The sequence below is a fragment of the Eublepharis macularius genome, chromosome 2 (genome assembly GCF_028583425.1).
Source record: "Eublepharis macularius isolate TG4126 chromosome 2, MPM_Emac_v1.0, whole genome shotgun sequence".
Taxonomy (NCBI): Eukaryota; Metazoa; Chordata; class Lepidosauria; order Squamata; family Eublepharidae; genus Eublepharis; species Eublepharis macularius.
Window position 1 is genome coordinate 180,520,811 of NC_072791.1, and position 27,976 is coordinate 180,548,786.

The following is a 27,976-nucleotide window of genomic DNA, read 5'->3' on the forward strand; positions in this document are numbered from 1 at the left end:
AGTCTTCAAGTCTAAATCTCCCCTGGGGAAATGCTGTTTACTTTGTTTGTTTGCTTTAAAAAATCAAGAACAAAAGAATAAAATCAGTGTGCCTTTTACTATTAAAAATCTGATTCCAAGTCCTTGAAATGGCCTTTTAAAAAAATGCTTTTTAATAGAAGCAACATTTTTTCCATTATAATTTCTGTCACAGAGACATAAACAAAGGGGTTATTAGTTAGTTTAGCCCTAAATATACCATTGGGAATTCATACAGCTATTTCTATATATTTATTTTCTGAAGTACTTACTCAACTGCTTTCCATTTTAAAAAATGCAAAATGTATTTCATTTTATCTTTTTGGCAATAGCACAGGGGCCAAAGCCTTGAAGACCAACCCTACTATTTATAAAGGGATTTCAGTGCTTGGACTTTAATTTTCACATAGACGGATAGCAGAACTTTTGAATAGGTCAAGGTTGATTGAAATGTAAGTAAAGGAATGGGTCTCTTCTTCCAAAGAATTCTGTAAGAACCCCTGTGCTAGCAGAATGGGCGGGGGGGGGGGATGCCATGATATGTCTTTCAAATTTAATGGGTGATTCCACCACCACCACCCTGTCTCCTTTAGCCCTTTTCTGTCACCTTTTGCATCCAACAGACCTCAGCAAAAACTGGAAAGGAATTCTATGAAAGTCAGCCATCTTTTTCCTTTCAGGAGCTGACATGACTTGTGCGGGGGGGGGGGGGGGCAGTGTTCTCTGATTCCAAGCAATCACATTGTAGTTGGTGGATGGTATCGCCTTGCCTTCTCATATACTCCACCCCTTTATGTCATGGAAATAAGATGTGGGTTTATTCTTGTGAACGCTCATATCAGAGAACTAGTAGTAAGACATGAGATTTGTTTGGAGACTGAGATCCCCTGTATTAAAACTAATGGATTTATAAAATAAATGCTATTTTACCCCCACGTTCTGAGAGGTTTTTATTTGTTGCTACAGGGGACTGTACAAGATGCAATACATTGTTTGTCATATGATCCATACTATTTCTGTCTCTGGAAATAATGTGAGAAAAGACTATCTGGCTATTTTTATGTCTCTGGAAAGAAACGCCGGCTAAAGCCTTCTAGCTCACATCTCTGTTGGCTTTAACTGCTTGTTAGGGAGGTGTGTGATAGCCTCAAGTTGTGCATTTGCAGAAAAAATATCACACTATCCAGATGTTCAAGTCTGCTCTTTCTGTGCGCATGAAGAACTATGCACATAACTGAAGCTGAACAAAAACATCTACCAGAAAAGGAACAAATTATTTTCTGGGTTAAAGCAATGAAAGCTAGTCAGGAGGAGTCTCTCCCAGGATCAGGCTTTTATCAAAGTTCGTTGATTTTTATCGAGGAGGAACCATTGACTAAAATGAAGGGGGGAGGGCTTCTCTGAAAAAGACTTTCTATGTATTCTAAGCCTCATGATCTTCAGGGTCCTTATTGCATGAGATATTGTTACTGTAACAATTAGGGGCCAGGAAATCTGAGTTTCCTATTTGTGTTACTTGCTGCTACGCATTGCCTGTAATGTATGGCACTGTTAAGGGAAAAAAATTGGAGTCAAAGTGACTGGAAAGTTAGGTCTGCTCTGTAGCACTGTGAGATTGTTGACATCTGCCGAGGTTGGAGAGCTCAGTAAGCAGGAAATGGGGTGTCACTCTGAGTGGTAGTTTACCATTATCCTGGCATCCTAATGAAGTGTCTGCAGTGCACAGAGCTTCTGGATGGCATCTTAACGCACGACTAAGCAAAAGCACTTCTCTCCTTGTCACTGTCATCCATCTGCCTGCACCCTACTGTAGCCAATGGGATGGAACCATGGTACAATGTGCTATAAGCCATTTAGACTTGCACATTGCATAATCAGCCCCATCAAATATGTAAAAAAAAAAATGACAATTATTGGTTATTTTTCTCAAATGATGGCACCTGGAGGTACAGACATTAAAGTTTAACTTTTCTAAGTACTGCGAGTTTTTTTTATTATTATTATTCCATTAATTCCACATTCATATTTGTTAAATGGGATCGAGTTAGAAACTCATTGTCTTAAGTCTTGCTAATGGACTGAAAAATATGTATGAATATTCATCGGGAAACTCCTCTTTCTTTATAGACCACATTTGATGAACTGATCAATTGCTAGTGTAAAAATGTGGCAAAGTAATGTCCATTTTATTTTACAGTATATTTCTCTCCTCTTTCTTCCCCTTCTTTTGGAGAAATTAATAAAAAAGAATATAAATTCTTATTTTTTTCTTTCCCTTACAATGAATATAAGTTAATTTTAAAACATAAATCACCATGTAGTTATGCTTATAAATACAATCAAAACAGGATGATTCAGATATGGACAGCTAACATCAAGCCAAAGAAATGATAGATTAGCTTTTTAAAAAAATAAAAATGTATCTATGCATTATCTGCTTTAGATCTGTTTACCATCTCTATGTTTTATTCCTGTTTATTCCTTGATCTACACGCACACAATTTACTCCCACTTAAATAAAAAGTTAAGCCAGAAAAGCCAAACATCTATTCTGTCATAGAAACATTTTTACAGGATTTCGGGAGGGAAAAGTTATATTTAAACGGGTGGGCTGGCATGGAACTGCTGGAACTGGGTAAGGGCACTACAGATTGTCTCAATTGGATGTTTTATTTACATCCAAGAGGGCAGAGCATAATTTAGTTGCCTCAAAAAAATTTTCACAGACATTAAAACTATAGCAAACATACCAGCAGGGGAGCTTGCATAGCAGCACAGTGGGGGAGCTTGCAGAGCGTCTGCCCAACACTATGGCTGGTTATAGCCAGCTCCAGAAGCCTCACATTTTCTTTCGCACTCAAAATCACAACCTAATTCACTCTATTTTTATGTTTCAACAGAGGCAGATGATGCAGACAGATAGACAAAACCAGTAGTCAAAATATTCTCTCCTCAGGAAAAAGCAGGTGAACATGACAGAAAACAAACCTAAACAACTAAAAATATAGGAAAGCAAAAAAAAAAGGTTTGTTTTTTAATCTAAAGGAAGAAGCTAACATTTTCAATAGTTTATGAACCCATGAAACCTAATCTTAAAAAAAAAAAAAAAAACCGCACTGAGGTACAATAGCACAAAGACCCAAGGTCCTAAATCTGAACTATGTGTTAAGGTGAGCCATAAACACCAATTTGACATTAAACAAGCACGTACAGTTTTTCAAGATTTAGCAAAAGGAGTGGGTAGTAGAGTAAAATGACACCAGGTCTGTCAGCCATGAATAATGCAGGGAGGCTGGAGGTGGGGGCAGAGGTCACACTCCACTACCTTGCAACATAATGCATTTGTGTCGGGCTAAAATGGTACAACTGGTCCTATCAAATGGAAGTTATTGGAGATAAATTCTGAATTTCCTGATAGGTAACAAAGGAGTTTGCTGTAAATATCCATGTTCATTTAACATAACTATAATCATGATTTGCATACAGTATTAGAGGCAGAAGAGTTACAGTTATTTTCCTGCATATTCTTCCACTGGCTTTTTTCCAGTTGAGTTTGCCCACCTTCTCCTTCCCACTGTATGGTCATCCTTATGTACCCCCAAACCCACTTCTAATGGTCAAAAGAGCCTCAAGAATGGTATTTAAAACAATACTATGGGAATTTACCTGGGAGGAAGAGGAATCAGTGATTCCCACCCCTACCCGCCCCCCACCCCAGTATGCTCATGCACTGGTTCTTATTTATTTATTTATTTATTTATTTATTTATTTATTTATTTATTTATTTCACTGCGATCCAAGGTGGATTACACAGTGCAAGTGAAAATACAATATAATCAATAGCTAGGACATTTCACTGATCAAGGTATAATCATGAACAGCAGTTAGAACATTCAGTGAAAGAGATACAATTGGGTATGGAAGCAGAAATTTTTTTTAAAACAAGCATAAAGCTGGTCATCTGTTGCTCTCTCAACTACTTTGTCCAGAAAGGGTAGATTAGAGACTAAGTGGTCATTGCTTACCTCATTTTTGTCTAAAGATGTTCTTTTAAGCATTGGGCAGATGACCACTTCTTTGAAAGCCTGAGGGAAGGTACCTTGAGTTAGCGACTGGTTAATGATAGACATCCTTTACATGATCAAAAAGAGTCCAGTAGCACCTTTAAGACTAACCAATTTTATTGTAGCATAAGCTTTCGAGAATCAAGTTCTCTTCGTCAGATGCATGATACAGAGACTGGTCAAATATAGAAGAGGAGGGAGGAGAAGGGGAGGAGAGAGAAGAGGGCAATTAGGGGGGGAGGGGGAGGGTGCAACCAAAACATTCCTTTGCTAGTATATGTAAACATCTCCTTTTGGTGTGTGGATCAGTTGGCTTCAAAGGAGTTTGCCCTGTTAGTTTGTAGCAGCCAAACAGCTAGACCATCCAATTCCAATGCAGTATGAGCCTTTGATAACCACAGCTCTCCTTGCCAGATGCATCTGACAAAGAGATCTGTGGTCCCCGAAAGCCCATGCCAGGTGCCACTGAGCTCCCCCAGACCCCGCCTCTGTAAAGGAAATCTGTTACCTGTGATAATGTGATAACCATTCATAGTCCCTATTCAGTCCCAGCTTGACAGAGTCAAATTTGCATATGAATTCCAGTTCAGCAGCCTCCCATTGGATTTTGTTTTTGAAAGGTTTCTGTTGAACTACAGAGACCTTTAAGTCTTTGATGGAATGTCCGACAAAAGCAAAATCTAAAACCCAAGAATATTATCCACATTATACCTTTCAGTAGGTCCAGCGGACACATAACAGTGTACAAGCTTTTGAGTCCTCAGACCTTTTCAACAGGCTAGATGTTACATTTTTAAAATATATACATATATAAGGAGATTAGGAGATTTCTTGGGACATGATGTACTTACTGTTCAAGCATGCATTATATGTTGGATGCGGAGAAGATTCAACTGGTGCTAGATTGAAATTATACCTAATTGTTCTCTGAGCAGGAGGATAAGATACAAGCCATTTTTAAAATCTGTAATCCTGTATGTTCAATAGTTTAGAAGGGCAACTCCAGATTTGGAGGGGAAGGGAGAGGCTTGGCCAAAATACCTTTCAGTAAGTACACCACTGCCACCTGATATTCTGTCATTCCGTCTGCATATGCACACACATGGGATTAAAAGGAACGCTAAAGAGCTGTATTCTGTTCTCTGCAATATTTCAGAGGTTTCTGAAGCTCGATTTCTTCCTGGGAGGAGTACTGGAGGAGTAGAACTCTCACTTATTACTGCTTTTAATCTTGCCAGTACCAATAGACCTTAAAGGAGCATGAAATTTCCCATTTCCGGGTAGAACAGATGCCTGGCACGCAAGCATGTCCCAGAGGAATGCAACATCACTCTGCAACAATATCCTTCTTCTTGGTTTGAGTGATTAGCTGAGTGTTTCTGGTAAATTGTTGATAATCTGTCAGGCTTGGGCTTTGATGTATTTCTGATCATGCTGACCCCTAATGCCAGTGCTAGTGATGCTCACAATGGGCCTAGTGTAATGGTACACAATAGAGTTGCCAGGGGCCCCAAGGGCCAAAGTGGGGGTGCAGGGGGCTGGGGACAGCAGGGTACTTACCTCCTGTGCTCCAGGGGAGAAAAACGCTTGAGAGCTCCCCTGTTGCACTGGGAAATGAAGTCATTTTCTGGCATGAAGGGAAAGCTATGGGTCACACTGAAGCCCAGTTCATTAAAAATTACCCTGTCACGCCAGAAAATACCATCATTTTCTGGCACAACAGGGGAGTGCACACACTTCTCCCCCTCGGAGCTTTCCCCCTCCCACTGGCCTGGTGAACAGGGGGCTAGCGGGGGGCGGGGGGGAGTTTCCCCTCCCCAGGTGGGGTGTAGCAAGGCTACTATGAAAGACAACTTATGTTACAAACATATCTTTTTTTCCTATATGTTGATATGATTTACTTCAGAAATGAGGCAGAAACAGCCTGGTGTAATATTAAGTGCTTTCGTGAATAATTCCTTTTCAACTCCAGTCTGAGGCAATCGTTAGGGTTGTGCTCTGTTGTAACAAAACAGTCACCAAATTGTAAAATGTACCCATTAAAACACAGATTGCCAAATTGTGGTTTAAAAGTCACCTGTGGCTTTTGAGCAGTTCAAGTGCAGCTTTTTGGTAGTTGAAGGAAGCAAACAGAGGTTAAGTGCATTTGTGTGCTACAGGAACAACAAGGATGTCCCTTTGCTCTCTGCTCTTTCCTTGTACCAAATGCCTGAGAATTGAAAATCCTGTCTGTACAGTCCCAAACTGGAGTGTGTCCAAGGGAAGAAAGTGAATCAGTTTCATTTTGTTAACTAAAACATGCTTTAGTGGTGCCAATTTAATACATGCATACATATATCAAGGTTTGTAACATAGTATTGCAAAAATCTTGTTCTCTCTCACACACAGACATAGACACACGCAGATAAATATCAACCTTTCTAATGAAAGAATATCCAATATTTTCATGAAACTATAAAAGAGAGAGTGAGTGTTATGGCAAAAAGCCTGTCCTCAGCAGCTTTGTGTGGGAAATGGTGAAATGTGACTGTGATTTATAATGAGAAAAGGTATCTACAACATACAATTTTCTACCTAGCTGCAAATAATAATTCATAGTGATGTCCCTTCCAGATAAAATACCTTTGCTATGGAAGACCCATGTGGTAAGATGATCATGATAAATGTCAGACCAGTGCAGGTAACGGCTTTACAAACCATTAAGATTAGCTCCCTCTTTTTCCCCCTGATGATAACAGTAACCATGCTGTGAGCCTATGTGGTAATAATATCTCAGTACTGATAAATGCTAGAGCCAGGCAGAGGTGTTTATCATTTCCAGTTCAGAAATGCTGACTAAAGTTACCACATGTTGCCTGTTTTTCTTCTTTTGCAATAGGATAACAATTAGCAATACATTGATTTATAAAATAGTGATATGCAACATTACTTTTGAGAACTGTGCACTTTTTCCAATAAGTTGGCTAAATATTTTTCACCCTTTCACCAAGGATTGCATGCAAAACTTGAAGACTAGAAAGGCCATTTCACATTTTTTTTAAAAAAAAATTGTCATATACATTTAGGAGATTGGATATTGTTGTGTTTTACAGGCTTTGCTCACTGGAATATTTCTTTGATTCATTTCATCAGCTATGCCTGAATTAACATTGATGTGACCAAGTGTACAGTAACATATGCAAACTATTTTTTTTTTTTAATTTCAACATTTATCAGCTCAGGTTTTAGATTGTTTTCTCAGATATGCAAATAGACCCAGCCATACTGACCATTTTAAGAGCAGGCCTATTTGGTACAGGCACCATGGCTATGTGAGAGAGGACCTGTATTTAAAAATTCTCCATCCTCAATCAAAGGGTATTAGCCACATGGATACTGATTCCCATGGTGGGGGTAATATACACTCTAAGATTCTGGACTATTATAAATTCCAGTTTGAGCCAGTTTGGTGTAGTGGTTAAGAGCGGGGGACTCTAATCTGGAGAACTGGGTTTGATTCCCCACTCCTCCACTTGAAGCCAGCTGGATGACCTTGGGTCAGTCACAGCTTCTAGGAGCTTTCTCGGCCCCACCCACCTCACAGAATGATTGTTGTGGGGATAATAATGACATACTTCGTAAACTGCTCTGAGTGAGTGTTAAGTCATCCTGAAGGGTGGTATATAAATGAATATTGTTGTTGTTGTTGTTATTTGTCCTTAAAAGAGAGAAACTTTTAAAAAGCTTCTGCAATGAGTAGCACATGGGCATTACATCACAGTTAGGGTACTGAATAATGCTTGAGTGTAAGCATGGTAAGCATGGTTTGCATTGCAAGCTGACCACTTAGACTCCATCAACCTATCCGTCCACTCCATTCATCTTCAGAAGCCTTCCTTTAGGCTCCACCAACATCTGAGGCTAGACTGGTGAGAAGCTGAGGAAGTGCCTTCTCGGTGATGGTGCTGAAACTGTGGAACTCCATCCCCAGGGAGATTTGTCTTTATTCCCAATGTCATTTTTTTCTGCCAGCAAGTAAAGTCTATAATGTTTCATTTGCCGTACTACCAGTAAACTTCTATTGTTCCTCCTCCCTGGTCATGCTTGTTGTATATCTATATGTTTTTATTGTATTGTGAAATATTTATATAGACATTTTGAATGCTGTTTTAATGTTTTGAAGATGATAGTGCCTTGAGATTTGCCACCTTGGGGACCCCATTCGGGTGCAAAGGGAGCAAATAGAAGTTTTAAGTAAATAATGAAATAAGTAAACATGCATATGTTCCTTCTATCCAATCCACAATTTAAATGCTGATTTTGTTTAAATATTAGGTTTTTATCTCCTCCCTCATGCCCAAAACACCTGGCACCAAATGGCAGTGACTGAAAGCCTGGCCAGGTACTACTTTTGAGTAGAGAAAGTAAATGTGATTACAGAAAGGGCAATATTCCGGATTGTGTGTCTCATTGCTGCACAACGGTAACATTTTGAACTAAGCCCTCTTCCATTTATCTGTGTGCTGGCATTTTCAGCTCCCATAATCATAGCCCAGGTTTGACTGTGGGGATGGTTGCGCTCAGAGACCATCTGGCAATTGTGATACTTTTTCTCTGTGGGAGGAAAGGAACAAACTCACAATATCTCTTCTTCCTTTGGCTGGTGACTATGACAGGTGTCCTTCTCTTTACCTCTCTAAACACAGAATTACTTGAGCTGGAATTCAAATTGGGACGTAGAAATGGAGCAGAGAATGGAGCAGTCTTTATACTGTTATGAGTTGTTTGTGTCAGTCTTTTTTGTGTAACGATACAGCTGAGGCAAGGTCTTCAGTTGCTTTCTGTATATTTCTCCAGTGATGAATGAATCCTATTCTTACTGGAGTTCTCAAAATAGAAACAGAAGAACTGGGCAATGAGAGAACAGCTCTGCAGTGGATAAGGCCAGTAACAAGGCTCAGGTTATCTAAAACCTACAGCATGTAAAACAGTTTCCCTGTGTCAGGGGCCTTGAACGTTTATTTTACCTTATCTTTTGTGAAATGAAAGCACAGCTATACATGCTTCAACATCTCATGCAAATATCTCAGTCAGAAACCATATTTTAAGACTTGAAACCATCAATCGCATTAAAAATATGCTTATCCTGAGTCAGTCAGCAGCAACACTGTTATCACACCATCAAAAGAAGTTTCACATCACAAAGGCGATTATAGGTTTCCATCTCATGTTCTTTCATAACTAATTGTTTTCTACAAAAAAAAGTGGTTATCAAATTATGGGCTGTCATGCAAAGGCTAGGATATGGCTGTATACAAACTAACAATTGCTCGCTAGTGAGTGTGAAAATTAAGTATGTAAACACTGAAGATATGCAATAAAAAATCTCAGGCATGTCAGAAACATTATGGGTACTATCCTTGAAAGCAATGGAGATCCCTGTGCAGGAGTGGAATCTCTGGCCTAGTTGTCAATGAATTGTCATAGGGTTGCCAACCTTCTCGTACAGCCTGAAATTCTCCTGGGATTATAACTAATCTCCAGACTGCAAAGATAGGTCCCCCTGGATGAAATGGTTAAGCTCCCTCCCCAAACTTTACCCTTCCCAGGCACCACCCACAAATCTCCAGGAATTTCCCAAGGCAGTGTTGGCAGTCCTAAAAGATAAACCTGTGCCAGGCCTGTGTACATCCAACTGAAGGATTATGGGAATCAATCTGTCTAGTAAGTTTTTATCCCATCTTTCTTTTAAGGAATTCTGGGCCGTGTATATAGTTTTCCCTTCCCCATTTTATCCTCATTAATCCTGTGAAGTCAGGTAGCCTGCAAAAGAGAAAGTGGCCTAAAGACACTCAGAGAGCTTCAGTGAAGAACCTGGGCTATTTGAATTTATAGATGTTAACAGAGAAAGGGGGTTTAGCTTAACTTTTTCTGTGGCATGCCAGTTTTATATAGGTGGGGATTCTTTTTCAAATAAATGAATATTACCTGTAATTGGGAACAGAACATCCTATGCATTGGTATTAGGGTTGCCAGGTCCCCTGACTCCCCCAGCGGGAGATCAGGGGCCTGACACTTACTGCGCTGTGTTCCTGGGTTTGTGTTTGCAAGCGCAGCATGTGCTCCTGGCTTGTGTGATGATGTCACTTCCAGGAAGTGACATCATTGCACGGGTCAAGGAGCAGCCTGGGAGCACTCACCAGGGGGCCAAATCAGCCCAAATAGGCCTGAATTGGGCTTGCTGCGGGACACAATTGGGCCGCTGTGGGCGTGGGGGTGTTCTGTACCTCCCAGGGGCACACCCTGGGAAGCGCAGCCCCCACTGGCCAAGTAAGTGGGGGGGGGGGGAGTGGGAGCAGGGGAACCCCCACCCTGGGCTGAAGGAATGGTACCCCTTATTAGTATTGCTGCCACATTGGGAACTAGGCCTCTGTTCTGTCATAGAAAATGCATGGATTTCTTGTGATGGAATGAACAGATATATTTATGTTGGTTAGTGATGGACAATTCTTGCTTTCATGCTGAGGTTATAAATGATCACCAGATTACAAGGATTCTTTCCTTAGGTAAAATTGAATGAAGATATCAGAATATTTTTAAAGTGTTGATTTCTCTGTCGTTTGTAAAAGGAAAAGCTCTTGTTTTTCACATAAAACTGACATTTCTCTTGTCCAGGGCTGGTTGTCCATTAATATTACCAATAGGAAGTAATATATGATAATTGCTGCAGTTGCACACTGCTGTTGGTAATAGCATCTGTATTTTTTTCTTTCAGAAATCCAGGACAGTAACAATAGAGTGAAATCCATAAAGAGCCTTGTACAGACGCTCCCGAGACCAAATTATGACACCATGAAAATACTATTTGAACACCTGAAACAGTAAGCTAAACCAGTATTCTTAAGAGGGCGACTCTAGAATTGAGTTTGAGGACTGAATGTAAAAGCTGGAGTTCTCTCTTCCTTGACGGCACTGTTAATAATACATATTCTGCAGAGTGAATTATAAGAGTCACCAGTAAATCCCTTCAACTGAGATAGAACTATCCATGTATGTAAAAAATTCAGGGGGGCAAACTTAGGGATCCCAGGTGCCCTCCGATGGCAGACAACCTCCTGGTGGTTTGCCCACTTGCCCCCTGGTTGCCAGCAACCAGCAGGAGGTTCCAAGCTGCCCAGTGATCCAGAAGTGACATCATCATGCCAGCCGTAATGACTCATCCTGGTGAGTACATGGTATAGGGACCAGGCAACCCTAGCCAAACTAGGGCTAGGTGGCCATTTTTGGTCATGTAAGAATTTACTTCATAAAATAGGAGACAAAGTCTCCTTTTCACATCAAAAAGTTGGGCGGGGGGGATACATCCCCATCCTCTGTCCATGTAGGCAATTTCCCCCCAGCAAGCTTACTTCTAATATATTGCAGTATTTAGCAAAGAACATAAGCATTCTCAATGCTGTTCACCTTGTTTGTGTTTCACAGACCAAATAGAACATGTTTTCAACTCTGTGTTGAGAAGTTCCTGAAAATTTGGGGGTGAAGCCTGGGGGGGAGGGAGCAAGGTTTGGGAAAGAGGAGGGACCTCAGCAGGTGCAAGGCCATAGAATCCACCCTCCAAATCTGCATTTTTTCAAGGGGAACCAACTTCTGTAATCTGGAGTTCAGTTATAATTCTGGGGGATCTCCAGGCCCCACCTGGGGGTTGGCAATCCTATTTGGAATGACAATATGATATTATGGAATAAGTATGTGGCACTATTGTATACTGATCCGATATCATAGGGGACTACCTTATGTTCCACAGAGAACATAAGATGGAGTGAGGGCCTTAGGTAGACTGACTGGATGGAGGCAAACTTCTGTGTTGTAAAATAATGACCTCACATTGTACACCTACACCAGATTTTAATGAACACTGCTTTTATAATTTTTGTTAGTTGTAAACTTTAGCGCTCTCTGTCTGTAAGGCATAGATCCTGTATGTGGTTAACAGAATCACAAATGCAGAACTGAAAAAGGAAATGCATACCGTTATATGATGTCACTGCTTAACGAGGCATACACAAAGACTGAAAAAGTGAATCTGACATTATGGAAAGGCCATGGTCTCTGCTTTTTTGCAGTACTTTTCAGTGGTTGGCAGTCAGGCTGATTCTGGTTTAACATTTGGCACTTACATGATTGTTTTTTAAGTGATATCATGAGCACAAAATTTACAACATGGCAGTTGTCATAATTTTTCAAAGGGAGGTTCTGGAGCGGCAACTTAGATTCCTTTTGGATCTTGCTCATAGAATACCAAACACTGCAATAAAATCAGCTCAAACAAAGGCACATTATAATTGCTGTAAGCTAAAACGTAGGGCTTAGTCTATATGGCTGTCCTGAGACTCCTGCCTGACTTCAACTGTAGTCTGTTCTGAAGACTAATTCATATTACTTTTCACTGAATAGAAACTGCAAAAAAAAAGCTTAGTCCAATCTGACTGCCAGTTGCTTTAGCCCATGCCAAGCCAGTTGTGTGGATGAACATTTCTTGTTCATTCTCCCTCACAAGACTGCAGGCAAGAAGAAACTGATTGGCTAGCAACGCTAATGCCCTTAGCTGGCCCTGGCAAAGTCAAGGCACAAAACAGCTAGAGCAGTTACCTTCAGTGGTTTCATTCTATACAGTATGTATGTTCTAGTGGAACATCCTCCTTACATTAATGGGTACTCTTTTGGAATTCTGTTTTAAAATTATTATTATAATCTCTATTGTATGAACAACATTTTTTCTAGGCCTTGTGACAATGGTACAAAAGGCCAGTATAAGAAGTTCATTCAGACAGTGGATGTGAATAGTACTTTGCATCGAGCATGATACAATTTGTTTAGGGGGAGGGAAAGCATTCTATGCTTGTGGGATAGATCCAAAGAACAGTAAGCAGAATGAAAATAGCTACTAATGCTGTTTCCTAAATGCAGGCATAAGAGCCTGTGCAAGAATTCACCTGAAAGCTAAAAGAGGGAGACCTGTAGCCATTTTCATGCTTGTGCCAGTGGAAGAATATCTTTGGAATTAGTTTCAGTTTGGCACAGCATGGTAGCATGAGTGTAATTAGGCTGTATAATGTTTTGCCATGTAAATAGTTTGTGTGTTTTGTTTCTGCTAATTAATGTGGGGCTTTGAATGTTTGTTGTTATTGTTTAAAAGGAAGGCCTCTGAAGTGAAAAGGAAGGGGGATGGATGGGCAAGTGACGTGTGCTATACCCTGGGGGGACAGAGTGAACTGTGGTTTAGTCAAAGTGCTGAGGGTAAGTGGCCAGTCTGTTAGGTTCAGTCAGTCTGTGTGGAACTCTGTGTGTTATTCCAGGGAAGTCTGTGTGTTCTTTTCTGTGTGGATATTATTAGCCTATATAGCAACTCTGTGGAAAATTAGACCTTGTGACTGAACCTGTGTATAAACATTTAAAGTTCTAGACATATTTTAAAACCACTACACTTATAACCTATTCTGAAACCAACACACACACATTACTTTTAAAACGTTACTCATATGTACTTATAAATAAACTCTGGTTAAGTAAAACACTTGTTTCATCTAGAACAAAAGATTCACTTTTTACCTCACCGGTTCACAACCACTCCCATGCCCTGAAGATTCTGTGATACTGCTATCTATAGCGAAGACTTCGTATCCAATAAGTCAAACTGAGAGAGAACTAAGGTGGCAGTGGAAATCTAAGGGAAAACTAAGGAAATCAGGGAGGCAACAATATAGCTGTCTCGTAACGGTAGCAAAACAGCCACAGGTTGTCTCCACATGGCTGTTTTGTTTCACCTTGTCTCCCAAACAGGAGCAGTCTTTTTCCCAGTATCATCATGTATCTGTGCATTTTTTGGCTCTTCAGCTCTTTTCTTGCCACGTTCTTGCCAGTTTGGTGTCGTGGTTAAGAGTGGCAGGACTCTAATCTGGAGAACTAGGTTTAATTCCCCACTCCTCCACTTGAAGCCAGCTGGGTGACCTTGGATCAATCACAGGTGTCCAGAGCTCTCTCAGCCCCACCCACCTCATAGGGTGATTGTTGTGGGGATATTAATGACATACTTTGTAAACTGCTCTGAGTGGGTGTTAAGTTTTCTTAAAGGGCGGTATATAAATTGAATGTTAGTATTATTACCATTTTTGAATTCTTGTTTGAGAGAATTGCAGTGATATGGATGGGAAGGTGTGGAGGTCCTGTCCACACGATGTCATTTCTCTTGCCTTAGACCCCTCCCCCCCAGTCTATTCCCTACACACACACATTCCACCACCAGAGGGCTTCCGGGGGGGGGGGGTTAAAAACAGTAACTGACATAACATTATAACTATAGTGATATGTCAATTACCAATTTTTTAAAAACCTTCTAGTTCATGGGGAGAATGGCCATGCGTCCTGGCAAGGAAGTAGTACAAGGGAAACCACTTTGTTAATGCTTCATTGATGATGCAAATGGAGAGGCATTCACAGCAGAACTAAGAACTACATAGAGAACCATCACTCTGTGAAAGCAGTTGTAGACACCTTTCTCATGCCCTAGTGTGGGATATGGGGAGATATAGTGGTGGAGGAAGAACAGGCCAGGTAAGGAGATGAGACAGAAGACATTAGTATGCTATTGCTCTTTCTGGCTCTTCCAGCCGAACTGATGCTGGTAACTATATCAAAACGCCTCCAGGCTACAAAATCCTGCTGCTAAATGCCACATCAACCACAGGAAAAAAACAGCCATTTAGGATTTAATTCTGGATGAGAGTGCTGACCTGGCATGTATCACTGAGAGAGAGGGGGGTTAACCTCTCCCAGCTGTGTCCCTCAGGAATTCAGTGTTGTATCAGCATAGGTCTGGAGGGTGGGGAGATGATATTACTGTAGTCTATCAGGAATCCTTCTAGCTCGAAGCCCCATCCAGAACACTACCACTTTTAAGGCTCTGTACCTAACTTTGGGGTTAAGAGACAGGATTGTGATTCTATTGGTGTGCTGCCCATTCCACTGCCTCATAGACTGCCTGCCTGAGCTGACAGAGGTGGTCTTGGGGTGATGTTAAGGAACCCCTAGTCCTGGTGGACTTCGACATTCATGCAAAGGTTGTCTTGTCAGGATGGAGCATCTCAGTATTTCATGGTCTTCTATGATAACCATGGGCCTGTCTCATGGTGTAGGTCACACTCTTGACCTGATATTTTGTTCTGAGGGTGGAAGAATTGACAACAGTTCCTTTGTCATGGACAGATTGCTATTTGCTTTGTTTTAGACTTACAGGGATGGGATATCTATTAAAATGATCTGCCCCTGCTGCCAGATGGATCAAAATGGCTTTCTGATGGCTTTAGGGGATTTCCCCATTGATGTCGTTGGTGCTCCTGTCAATGCCCTAGTTGACTTCTGAAATGAAGAAATGACCAGGGCAGTTGACAGGATTGCTCCCAGGCTACCTCTCTTGAGTGCTAGTGTAACTTGTTTTGTATAAGTTCTATAGGGCTAATTTAGGAAGCAAACTTTCACACATATGTGAACTTTTTTTCCTGACTTTTTCCCCAAACCTTTTAACAATTAGTGTGGTGATGGTAGGGAGTGCCCTCAAGTCATAGCTGATGTAGGGTGACCCCTGGCAGAGTTTTCATGGCAATAGACTAACAGAAGTGGTTTGTCATTGCCTGTCTCTGCAACCCTGGTCTTCATTGGAGGTCTCCCATTCAATTACTAACCAAGGCTGACCCTGCTTAGCTTCTGAGATCTGACAAGATCAGGCTCACCTGGGCTATCCAGGTCAGGGCTTAACAATTAGTACAATACAACTGTTTTTCTTTTCTTTAACTAAACTCATAAGTGCAACATACAGAAACTTTCAGCCAACAACGTCTTTGAAAACCACTCAAGGTAAACAGTTCAACTTGTCAGATCCCACCAAGTGATAGTCTTTTGCCACAATCCTTCCAGTTATGAAGCAACTGAAACACAGGCTTCTGTCCTCTTCTTGGGGAATTACAGCCCTGCAAGAACAATACAATCTCAGTAATAACACCAACCAAACACAATACACATACACCACTTTTAGTCATATTGTTCACATACATTTTTGATTACCTTATTTAGGTGATAAGAGCGTGTTCATTATTATCAATCTCCCCAGCAATCAGCTTCTTCCTCAGCTGCCTGGCTCTAGCTACTGACTCCACCTTACTGGGCTAAACCAATTACCTCATAGGAGTTACATTAGCACGTTGGGTCACTGCAGGCAATGAAAAGACAGGAGATGGCTAGAGCAACAGTAGAGGAAGACTCAGAGTGAATCCAATAAGACACAAATGAAAGCTCATTATAAAGCATGATGGCAAAGAAGCAAGACGGTGTAGGCCAGGGGAGTTGTCCCAGGTGTTCAGAGGCCTGTCACCATTTGGCATGCAGGAGGAGGTGGGCTGCTTGGTGGCCCACTGTGACTGTTCTACTCAGAACTTCGTAGATAAAATCTCTCATCCCTGTTCTGACTTGATCTCTACATCAGGGTCAGGTGATGCCAAGGTGGTGATTTGGCCAGGTGTTTGGGATACTTCTCAGTTTATTCAGTCTGGGGTAGACAGGGTCCTTGGAGATGTGTGGCCTACCTCCTGCTTGCATAACCCTTGCCCTTCCCGGCTACCTAAATCTACAAGGTTGTGTGTGTGGCTGACTGGGTCCAAGAGGTAGTTAATGCTTCCTTGAGAGAGGAAGTGGTTGTCTCAGCCTTGAAACAGGTTGTGGTGTGTCCACTTCTAATGAAACCTACCTTGGACCCAGGAGACCACAGTAACTATCAACCAGTGTCACATGTTCTATTCTTGAGCATAGTGATTGGTGGCTGGACAAATTCAAGCTTTCTTGGATGAGAAAATTGTTTTGATCCTTTTCAGACCAGGTTTTAGGCCTGGTTATGAAACTGAAACAGCTTTAGTTATCCTTAGTCACCATGCACCATGAAACCTGCTCCAGGAGATGGGCAGAGGGAATTTGACTGTTGATTCTCTTGAACCTCTCAGTCGCTTTGGATACTATTAATCATGGAATCCTCCTAGACCATCTTTCTGATCTGGGATTAGGAGGCATTGCTTTCCAGTGGTTCTGGTACTATCTGGAGGATAAGTTTCAGAAGGTGGTGCTGAGTAGACTTGCAATTCCTCTGCTCAGGGCAGGGAAAACCCCTCCACCACATGCTGCCCTCTCACCCAGGTTACCTGGCCAATAGGGGAAGAGGGCATGAGGGGAGGAGCTCCTCTTATTTGGAGGTGATTTTTACTGAACTGGGCTTCAGCGTGCTCCACAACTCATCATACTGAAAAATGACATCATTTTCTAGCATAATGGGGGAGCACGGGAAGTCATTACCCCACTGTCCCCCATCCCCCTGCACTGCCACTTAGACCCTTGGGCCCCTTGCAGTCATGGTGCAAGTCAGCCCCTTGGCCTTTGGCCTGTAGGGTCCCACAAGGTTCCATCTTATCCCCCACATTCTTTAACATTTACATGAAACTGCTGGGTGAGGTTATCAAGAGATGTGGTCTGGGTTACTACCAATATGCAGATGGCACTCACCTCTGTCTTGCTCTGGCAGATCTCAGAAAAGTTATAGAAACCGTGAAGCTTTGTCTGGATGCACTTTTGGAATGGATGCGGGCTAATAAATTGAAGTTTAATTCCCAACAAAATGGAAGCACTACATGTGAACAGAAGGTCTGAGCCAGGATTTAAAGTGTCACCTGTTCTGGATGGGGTTGCACTTCCCTTGAAAGAACAGGTCCATAGACAGGGGGTGCTCTTGGACCCAGGCCTATTAATGAATAAGCAACTGTGCCTTTTTTCCAGCTTCAACTGGTTAGCTAGCTGACCTTTCCTGAGCAGTAGAGATCTGGCCATTGTGGTAAATGCCCTGGTTACATCTAGATTAGATTACTTCATTGCATTTTATATGGGACTAAACTTGAAAAGTGTTTAAAAACTTAAATTGGTACAGAATGCTGCAGCTGGGATGTTTACTGTAGTGGGGCATGAGACTGTATCACTACAGTCTTACCCTATTTACATTGGCTCCCAATCTGTTTCTGACACAATCCAAGGTGCTGATGTTGGCCTTTAAAGCCCTATATGGTTTGGGACCAACATACCTGAACAACTGCCTGCTTCCTTATGAACCTACCTGACCACTACAGTCATCCTCAGAATTGGGGCCTCCCCGCTGTCTGAGATTAAGAAGGTGGCAACTCAGGGGAGGGTTTTTGGTTGTGGCACCAAAATTCTGGAACTCTCTCTCAAGGGAAATTTGTTCCCATCTGTTGTCATCTTCCGCCAGAGGGTAAGGACTTCTTTGTTTCATTTGACAATCCCTCAATGATCCCTCCTTCCTGCCCAGTGTTTTAATACTGTTTTAATGTCTTTTATGTATTTTTTTCTGATTTTAATGATGTGTTGTTCTTTTTGGTTGGTTTTAATGGCTTTAAAATGTGGTTTTATTATATATGTTTTAATTCGTTGGCTACCTTGTTACCTTTAATTTGTTAGCTTTAATTTGTTACTTGGCAGAAATGCAAGATATAAATAAAATTAAATAAAATGGTGCATTGATTTCAACCCGGTATGGCCTTTCTTCTGTGGCTTATCCAAAGCACACAAAATATTTCCTATTGACAGGTGAATGCAATGACTAATTTTGGCACTGGCATTTGATTGAGATGCTTTGAATTAAAGCTGTTTTTGGATTCAGACGGAGTCAGTTCTGCAGCATGCACATGAGTATTTAGCCAAATATGATTCACGTTCATAAGGGTGACTATGGAATGTCCAATTAGCTTGAACTGCTCTTGTCATGTTGGCTTAGCGCTATAAGCGGGCACACTGTCCAAAGGCACTTCCTTCTGCCCACAAGAAAGGAAGCTGCCTAGCTTCCATTCCAGGCAATTTCTGACAAGTAGCAATGGCTCCGTTGCTAATATGCATATTTGGAGGTGCGGATGGAAGGGGGGCTGTGTTAGAGATCTGCACGGGGAACGTAGAACAAAATCCATGCAAAAGGTCACTTGAGATGTATATATTTCTTCAAACAACGGATTAGTAGATCAAGAGTTTTAAGGTGTCTCCATCTGTAGGCTCTGATTTGGATGTCCCAGGCCAGTTAGGTCTTATCAGAAGCTAAGCAGGGTTAGTACTTGGATGGGAGATCGCTAAAGAAGTCCAGGGTCGCTATGCTGAGCTAGGCAATGGCAAACCACATCTGCTTAAAATCCCTATGGGATCTCCATAGGTTACCTGCAACTTGATGGCATTTTACACACACATCTTTAAATTATATATATCAGAGGTTTTGTCTTCCTAGGCATGTAAATGTTTATTAGAAAGGCTGTTACTCAGTCCAAGAAACCTTAATAACACTTTAATCAATGAACTGATTAAATCTGTGTCAATTTGCATATGAGAAAAATGTTTCCCACATCATTTTGGAAGAGGCGTTCCCTCTGAGTTAGAGAGAAAGAGGAATGCCCCTTTTAAGGTTACTGTTTTACCACCCATGGTGTTTCTAAATTGCTGTACTAAAAACCTTAATTTTTAAAAAATTAGTTATGTGATTAATTAGGGACAACTTTTAAATCTACTCATTGTTTTTAACGGATTAATCTAACTAATTAATCAACTAAAAATGCCTCCCTAGTTATTAGAATGACACATTCTGATACAAATGCATAAAAGCTGTTTGATGAGCTTCATATACAATGTGCCATAAACGCTATATCACTATTTATCCTTCAGTGTTAACACTTAGACTTCAATAAAAAGATTTCTTTTTCATTCAAAAATAAATGAAGGCAGAATAAGTACAAATAATAATTAAACCAACAGATTGATTTAGTTATTGAGCATTCAGGTTCATATTTTATACTAGTATTACTTTACTAAACTGTGAGAAGTTCCAGTGGTAGAGCCAGGGCTCATTTGGAGGCGGAATGTGCCGGAACGGTGTTCCAGTAGCTCTGAAAAGAGGTCACGTGAGTTTTGGCCCCACCCACGTGATTCCTTTTCCTCCTGGCTGTCCTCGTCTTTAGCAGCAGGCTCTGCTGCTTTATTTTCATTTGTGACTCGTGAGAGAGAGAGAGAGAGAGAGAGAATGAGTGAGTGAGTGCAAGCCGGGGGTGGAGATGGGGCTCCAAAGGAACGTAAGCTGCTTTGAATTCATTCTGCTCTGCTGCTTGCTTTATTTTCATTTGTGACTCGAGGGAGAGAGAGAGAGAGAGAGAAAGAAAATGAGTGAATGAGAGCAAGCCAAGTGGAGCTAGGCTCCAAAGGAATGTAAGCTGCTTAGAATTCATTCTGCTCTGCTGCTTGCTTTGTTTTCATTTGTGACTGGTGAGAGGGGCGGGGAGAGAGAGAGAGAAAATGTGTGAATGAGAGCAAGCCAAGTGGAGCTGGGGTCCAAAGGAACGTAAGCTGCTTAGAATTCATTCTGCTCTGCTGCTTGCTTTATTTTCATTTGTGACTTGTGGGAGGGGGGGGGGAGAGAGAGAGAGAAAATGATTGAGTGAGTGCAGGCCGGGTGGGGCTGGACTCCAAAGGACGGTAAGGTGCTTTGAATTCATTCTGCTGCTTTATTTTCATTTGTGACTTGTGAGAGAGAGTGTGTAAGCAAGCGGGGCTGGCTCTCCAGAGGAGAGTAAGCTGCTTTGAGTTCATTCTGCTTTAAGGAAATACCTGGAGATTTTTGGAGAAAGGGGCCTGAGGGGTGGACGGTGCCTTCTGACATACTTCCGGTGATGTGAGGGGGTGTGGCATATGCTAATGAGATATGCTAATGAGTTCCTGCAGTTCTTTTTCTAGGAAATGATCCCTGGGTAGAGCTACAAGATTTACAGAGAAATCCTAAGCAAAGTTACACTCTTGACTTCAATGGATCTGTTCATTTCCTTTACCACTGGAGACATTAGTATCTTTGTAACATCAATTTTTTAGAAATATTCAGCAGAACATGCTGGAAGCAAGTAAGCTCCTGAAGTAGTCAGTAAGAGCACTAATCCTGTTTAAAAATTCACAGACAGCAACAGTATCCCTCAAATGATCTAGGTTTAGCTAAAACTTCCCAGCTGACTCTGTGTCCTCATTCAAGCTCCAAACTGCTTTTAGACATCTTCTTACTCTGCAGTGTCAGTCAATGAGCTTAGACTGGATTAACTCTGTTTAGGATTTCACAGTTAGTATAGCATTCCATAGTTTAAAGAAAAATGCCTGGTGATTATAGACTATCAATATATATTTATTAAACTCCCGAGCCCACAAAGAAAATCTCTTGTGGTAGGTCTGTTCATAATAATTAGTGTGTGTGTAAAGTTCTGTCAAGTCACAACTGACTTCTAGAACCCCAACAAGTAGCTTTCAAGGCAATTGAGAAGCAGAGGTGGTGTGCCATTGCCTTCCTCTGCAAAGTCTTCTTTGGTGGTCTCCAATTCAAGTATTGACCCTGCTTAGCTTTCAAGATCTGATGAGATCAGACTATACCATGCTGCCTTCACTTCCAATAATTAATATAGTCAAAATTTGAAAGACTAGTGACTAAAGATGGGCATAGACCGGAAAATGGACCAAAACTTGACATGGATCGACCCAGTTTGGCATTTGCCAACTGGAGGGTCATGGGGCGTGCATTTTCCATGAACCCAATGACTTTTGGATGGGTCCATTGGTCCGTGCCTTCCCCAGGATGTCCCTGCCTGCCAGCTGAAGCAAGGCGTGGAGTATAAAGTGCCTGTTTCCATGTCCCTTGGTTGCAAGCAGCATGGAACCAGGTGCTCCCCACAGGGCTGGCTTCAGCTGACAGGCAGGAACTTCCCTGCCTGCCAGCTGAAGCAAGGCATGGGGTTTAAAGAACCTATTTTCCTTCCCCTTACTTGCAAGCGGCAGGGAAACGGGTGCTCCCCTGCAGGGCTGGCTTCAGCTGACAAGTGGGGAGCTTCTTCCCTGGCTGGCCTGCTAAAGAAAATCACACCGGGTTGCAAAGCACCCTGTTCAAGGGGCACTTTAACATTTAAACCTCCTCGGCTTGCTCCAGCTGAACCACAGGGATTCCTCCATAGGTCAGCTGGAGCAAGCTGAGGGAGGTTGGAAAGCACCCCTTTCCATATAGGACATTGTTATTTTATATGACAGCAGCGGCTAGACTTTTGTATGCGCAAAAATGGAAAGTGCAAGAAGTGCCAACTATCGAGGACTGGATTTACAAATTGCTGTACATGGCGGAAATGGATAAAATGACAAGAAAATTGAGAGACCTTGATCCAGGACAGTTTAACACGGACTGGGAGAAGCTGAAACAATATTTGGTGAAAAAATGGGAGGTGGGAGGAGAACTGTGGCAGTTTGAAAACTATTGAAATGCAATAAAACAAGAGGGGGGTGACTTTACCGGGGAGCGGGGAGTTAAATGAGAATTTCTAGGCAACTATCTTAGTGGATTACTATATTAAGTAGTAATTTCATTTTTGACAGATAATCGTATAACGGAGAAAACATATAATCAAAATAGAACAAATATAAGTATATAGAAGTTAAGTTAAATTGATTAACTTATGCTGAAGGTATATGGTGTTTATAGTCATATTAAGAATTTGGGTTAAACTGATCAATTATTATTGATAGATAGCTATATAATGGAGAAATTACATAAATAATATAGAGTTTAAGTTAAATGGACACCAGTAAAGATGATATGCTAGAAATGTAATATTTAGTTGATATAGTGAAGCCTAGAAGAGAGTGAAAGTATATATACAAGGGATAAAATAAGTTAGATATGAGTAGGGGGAAAATGGACAAGGGGTTGGAAAACTGTTGGAAGTCAACAAAAAGGGGGGGAAGGGAGGGGTTAGAAGAAAGATAGGTAAAGGAAATTGATTGTATGAAGTATGAAATATAATGATGTCTAATCCAATAAAAAAAATTTCAAAAAAAAAAAGGAAAGCACCCCTTTCCCAGCAGCTTACGAGCTGCAAGGAAAGATGCGCTTAAACTTCTAACCCCCTCAGCTTGCTCCAGCTAACCCACAGGGACTTCTCTGTGGGTCAGCTGGAGCAAGCCGAGGGGAGTTGCAAAGTGCCCCTTTCCTCACAGCTTGCAAGCTGTGCGGAAAGTGGCACTTTAACTTTTAAACCCCTTTGGCTTCCTCCAGCTGACCCCACGGATCAGCTGGAGCAAACTGAGGGGGATTGTAATTCCCCACTTTCCCTGCAGCTTGAGACCCACACAGAAAGGGGCAAATTAACTTTTAAACCCCCTCAGCTTGCTGGTTTTTCCCGCACCTTGAGACCCGTGCAGAAAGGGGCAGTTTAACTATTAAACCCCCTCAGCTTGCTTTAGCTGACCCATGAGGACTTCTCTGTGGGTCAGCTGGAGCAAGCTGAAGGGAGTTGCAAAGTGCCCCTTTTCTCACGGCTTGCAAGCTGCACGGAACTTCCCTGCCTGCCAGCTGAATCAAGGCACGAGGTTTAAAGTGCCCGTTTCTGCCTCTTGCTTGCAAGTGGGGTGGAAACTAGTGCTTCCTGCAGGGCTGGCTTCAGCTGACAGGCTCCCAAAAGTGATGGACCATGGACCGATGAACTGGTTCGTGAACTGGCGTGGATCCATGAAAAGTTCATGATCCATGGTCTGTGAAATGTGACGGCCCACGGCCCAAGGTTTTTTCCCGGTCCGTGCCCACTTATCCTGGTGACTATTTCAATAAGGCAGTTAATAAATGTAGATTTAAGCACTATCAAGAAAATTACAGAAGTAAATACTAGTCTTCCATTCTAAGCCAGAGTATCTTTTCAGCCTCCTTCACGCCTTAAGGGAGTTATTACATTGTTAGTGCTTCAGTTGTATTTTCGATATTATAACTAGAGATGGGAACGAACTGCATTACGAACTTCAAAAACCTACGAAAATGGTGATCGTGCGATCGTGACCCAGCGGTTCGCTATCGGCCACGGCCAATGAACCAGTGGTCGGCAAAAGCCTGATTTGGTGCATTCGGCCGCGGTTCGGGAAGCCAGACACTCAGGCGCCAGCAATCAATTCTCCTGGCAACAGAGCCAGGGGAATGCCTGAACTCTGTCTGCGCTCCTTCTGTCGCCCTGGAAACCCGAATGGAAGCCCAGCTTACCTTGATCGGCAGGTCTTCCTTCCAACCATGGAGCTGCAAAGCGGTTACAAGTTGGGAGAAGACACTCAGGGGAGGGAGGGGGAGGGGTGTCCTGTAGCTACGGGCACTCCAATCTCATCCCTGCAAACCCTGATAGGCAGCTCTGATGGCCAAACACAGATCTCCTGCATTGCTCAATGGGATCTGTGCTTATAAATAGCCATGGGCTCCCAGGCTGGGTTTCACTTCAAGCAAGCAGTAGAGTGGGACAGAGCTCTTGCTTGCCACTTGCTAGCCTTTGGGGAGAGAGAGTATAATTCAGCTTGGATTTGGGGGATAGGGATCTATCTCCTCTGGTTCCAGGGCTGCTGCCTGGCTCTGAGGCCAAGCTCAGTGGGCACCTCGGCTGAGGCTTCACAGTGTCATCTCCGTTCTTCTTCTCAATTGTTTGCTGGTATGATGAGGCTTCGGGTGGGGGACAAGAGTGGTCGTGGGGGGAAGTGCAGAGATTGTCCCGGTTGCAGCATGGGAAGTAGTACTGTGCAGGACTCTGGAGCAGCAGAGACTCCCGCTCCCCCAAAACCACCAGTTGCGGCTGTGGAGGAGGCCAAAGAGGTCTTGCCAGCAGCAGCAGAGGAACTCCTGAAAATTTTTGGGGAGGAGGAGGCCGAGGGATCCTTGGAGGAATGGTTGGGGTTGAAGGAAACATCCCGCCCATTCCCATCCCAAACTACTGGTGGTGCTGTCCCTGCCTGCAGTCCACCCATCACTCTGTCTTCCATTGCCAGCTCCATGGCACATCCAGCAGCAACCCTTCGTCCTCCCTCCCCTGGAACTGTTAGTGGGCCACGGTTCAACCTCAATGTTTGGAGGCACTTTTGGTCCCTTCCTACTGACCCCCGCGTGGTGTGGTGCTGTGTGTGTGAGGGCCTGGTGCACAGGGGCAATGACCCGAAGCACCTGTCATCGACGGCCCTGACTTGGCACCTGAAGAGGCACCACCCGAGACTGTGGTCTCCATCCTCGGCCAACGTAACATCCGTCGGGGGGAGACCGAGGGACACCAGCTCATCTGATCTGGGATCGATGGGAGGGTCTCCAGAATGTACCCCGAGCAAGAAACCTTGCCTCGAGGGTGTGGCTGGTGGGAGCGGAAGGGTCAGGCAGGCCACCCTGGGGTAAGTTGTTCCATCGGGGTTGGGGGTGGCTCTGCTGAAAAGAGTGAGGTCAAGGGCTCAGGAGGCAGATGCGGTGGCTCAGACGATTGCCCTGCAACGCTTCCCCCTATCGGTTGTCGAGGGCGTGGACTTCCAACTGCTGCTCCAGCACTTTGCCCCATGGTTCACCATGCTGTCACGGCGCACTGTTGGGCGTCGAGTCGTGCCCGCCCTGGACAAGGCAGTGCAAGACATGGTGCACAGAGACCTGTTGGCCGCCCAAGGCAGAACAGTGCACTTCATGGCCAACCTGTGGAGCGGCTGCCATCATGGGTACCTTGCCATCACCACCCACTGGTGGCAACCAGAGGACCTCCGCCTCCCTAGGCCAAGATCTGTCAGCCGTAAAAAGGTGCCCAGCTTGACACCGAGCTACAGGGCGGTTCTTCTTCAGACCCGGGGGATGGACGAGGTCCACACTGGGAAGAACATTGCCGCCACCGTCAAGGCGGCTCTGAGGGAGTGGATGTCCGAGGTGGAAGGGATTGTCCATGGCTTCATGGTCACGGATGCAGGAGCCAACATGTTGGCAGCCCTGAAAGAGGCATCCCTCCTGGGCCTGGTGTGCATGGTGCACAAGTTGCACCTTGTGATGTGGGACGTGCTTGGGCTGGGGAGCAAGCCAAGGGACAGCTGGGATGAGGGAACCTTGCGGACGCGCAATCTGCTGGACAGCTGCCGTATCATCGCTTCCCACTTCTCCCACAGCATAAACTCTTCCTGCGAGCTGATCCACAGGCAGGGGGAGGCAGGGGACTGTGTGCACCAACTGTTCCAGGACCCGCCCACCCGCTGGAACTCCACCTACAACATGATATGTCGTCCGGTGGCGGAGAAGGGTGCGTTGCAAGACATCATGTCCTCTTCAGATATGCTGAGGAGGGGAGAGGAGTTGAGCCTCAGCTCCATGGACTGGAGAGTCCTTGCCCAGATGTCCCAGATCCTGAAACCCTTCAAGGATGCCACCGAGCTCTTGTGCTCCTACCAGGCCAGCGTGGGTCAGGTCCTCCCTCTGATCCATGGCCTAGACCAGTTTCTGGCCCAGGAGCCAGAGGCAAGAGCTGTTCCCCAGGGTCTGGGAATTTGTCCGGAGGATCCAGGCCTGTGTCGCTGAATGCCTGCATCCTCTATGCTGCAAGGCACCGTACCAACTTGCCTCCCTCTGTGACCCCCGCATCAAGGGCAGCATTGCCTCGCAGGCAGGTCAGATGCAGCTCTGGAAAAAGGAGCTCTGCAGAGCGGTGCTCCGTTTCCAGAGACAGAGGGCAGGAGAAAAGGAACCGGGCAGCGGCGAGGGTCAGACAGTGGAGGAGGGGGAGGGGAGGGGGAGGAGGTGGGAAGAGAGCCACGCCAGGGAAGAGCCACCCCAACGGACACCTTCGATCTGTGGGCCTCGTCGGTGGGCTGCATGGTTGGCTGCTGCATGGCAGGCGCGTCCCTCTCAGTGGAGGACTCAGCAGGGGCCATGGTGCACGAGTACCTTTCTGAGCCCACCGAGCCCCCCCCATGCCAACCGTTGCAGTATTGGGCAAGGAAATCAGACCGATGGCCGGACCTGTCCATCGTGGCAACAAACATCCTGTCCTGCCCTCCCACCAGCATGCAGAGCGAGTGGGTATTCTCCCACCTGGGAGACCTCCTCCGTCCCTGCCGCGCACGTCTGCACCTGGACCTGGTGGACATGCTGACATTCATCAAGGTGAACCTCAACCTACTGGGGCACCCTCCCGTGGACCTGGACCTCAGAGTACCTTTCTGAGCCCACCGAGCCCCCCCCCATGCCAACCGTTGCAGTATTGGGCAAGGAAATCAGACCGATGGCCGGACCTGTCCATCGTGGCAACAAACATCCTGTCCTGCCCTCCCACCAGCATGCAGAGCGAGTGGGTATTCTCCCACCTGGGAGACCTCCTCCGTCCCTGCCGCGCACGTCTGCACCTGGACCTGGTGGACATGTTGACATTCATCAAGGTGAACCTCAACCTACTGGGGCACCTTCCCGTGGACCTGGACCTACCCGGCTCTGAGCCACCCTGAGGTTGTAGCTGGCCCAGCTCGTCCACAGCGGGCTCAAACCTCCCTCAGTTCTCGGGGCTGCTTCCATGGATGGTGACCCTTTGCCCTCCTCTCCCAGACAAGTTCCCGTTTCCTCTTCACACCTCTCCCTCTCTGGATCTGCTCAGATGCCTCCCAACCTCTCCTGTCTTTCCCGAAGGCAGGAAGGTGTGGTGCTGCCAGCTGATGCTGCTTTTGGGCACGAGGAGCAGCTCTGCTGCTGTTGCCTATGTGAGAGTGGCACTGTACGGTACCCCCCCCTCCATGGCACCTGGTGCCCCCACTGAGAAGGGGGGGAATGGGTCCCTCCCACCCTTTCCACGAAGACAGGAAGTTGGGTGCTGTCTGCTGCCGCCGCTTTAGACCCCGAGGGGCAGCTCAGAAGCTTTTGCTGAGCTTGACAGGTTTGAGCTGCACGGTGCACCCCTATCCATGTGTACCTGCTGTCCTCTCTGTGCATGGGGGGAATGGGATCCACGACCAGT

The 27,976-nt window shown here is 44.2% G+C and overlaps 1 protein-coding gene across 2 annotated transcripts in view; it reads left to right on the plus strand.

Annotated features, from left to right (window-relative positions):
* Positions 1–27,976, plus strand: part of ARHGAP15 (Rho GTPase activating protein 15) — a 634,574-nt gene that overhangs the window by 573,418 nt on the left and 33,180 nt on the right. For both annotated transcript variants that reach the window (XM_054972327.1, XM_054972328.1), the window contains exon 14: positions 10,837–10,942. In XM_054972327.1, the coding sequence (XP_054828302.1) occupies positions 10,837–10,942 (106 nt within the window). The remainder of the gene's footprint in view (positions 1–10,836; positions 10,943–27,976) is intronic.